Below are 588 nucleotides of genomic sequence, written 5' to 3'. Positions count from 1 at the left end.
TGGCCAGGGAAGCGGACGGGGCCAGGGCATCGGCCAGGGAAGCGGTTGTGGCCAGGGAAGCGGACGGGGCCAGGGCATCGGCCAGGCAAGCGGTTCTGGCCAGGGAAGCGGACAGGCCCAGGGAAGCGGTTCTGGCCAGGGAAGCTGATGGGGCCAGGGAAGCGGTTCTGGCCAGGGAAGCTGACGGAGCCAGGGCATCGACCAGGGAAGCGGACAGGGCCAGGGCATCGGCCAGGGAAGCGGACAGGGCCAGGGCATCGACCAGGGAAGCGGACAGGGCCAGGGCATCGGCCAAGGAAGCGGTTCTGGCCAGGGAAGCTGACGGGGCCAGGGCATCGACCAGGGAAGCGGCCAGGGCATCGACCAGGGAAGCGGACAGGGCCAGGGCCAGGGCATCGGCCAAGGAAGCGGTTCTGGCCAGGCAAGCGGTTCTGGCCAGGGCATTGGCCAGTGAAGCGGTTCTGGCCAGGGACGCAGACAGGGCCAGGGCATCGGCCAGGGAAGCGGTTCTGGCCAGGGAAGCGGTTCTGGCCAGGCAAGCGGTTCTGGCCAGGGAAGCGGGTCTGGCCAGGGAAGCGGTTAGGGCCA

At 69.6% G+C, this 588-nt stretch overlaps 1 protein-coding gene across 1 annotated transcript in view; it reads right to left on the bottom strand.

Moving 5' to 3' along the window:
• Positions 1 to 588, bottom strand: part of LOC107552457 (tetra-peptide repeat homeobox protein 1) — a 20,803-nt gene that overhangs the window by 16,763 nt on the left and 3,452 nt on the right. Inside the window, exons 5-6 of the mRNA XM_016234338.1 lie at positions 482 to 563; positions 2 to 55 (exon numbers count right to left, since the gene is read on the bottom strand). Coding sequence (XP_016089824.1) covers positions 2 to 55; positions 482 to 563 — 136 coding nt within the window. The remainder of the gene's footprint in view (position 1; positions 56 to 481; positions 564 to 588) is intronic.

The sequence above is a fragment of the Sinocyclocheilus grahami genome, unplaced genomic scaffold (assembly GCF_001515645.1).
Source record: "Sinocyclocheilus grahami isolate Dianchi unplaced genomic scaffold, SAMN03320097.WGS_v1.1 scaffold451.1, whole genome shotgun sequence".
Taxonomy (NCBI): domain Eukaryota; kingdom Metazoa; phylum Chordata; class Actinopteri; order Cypriniformes; family Cyprinidae; genus Sinocyclocheilus; species Sinocyclocheilus grahami.
Note: the sequence above shows the minus strand (reverse complement) of the source record. Positions and strands in the feature narration are given on the sequence as shown.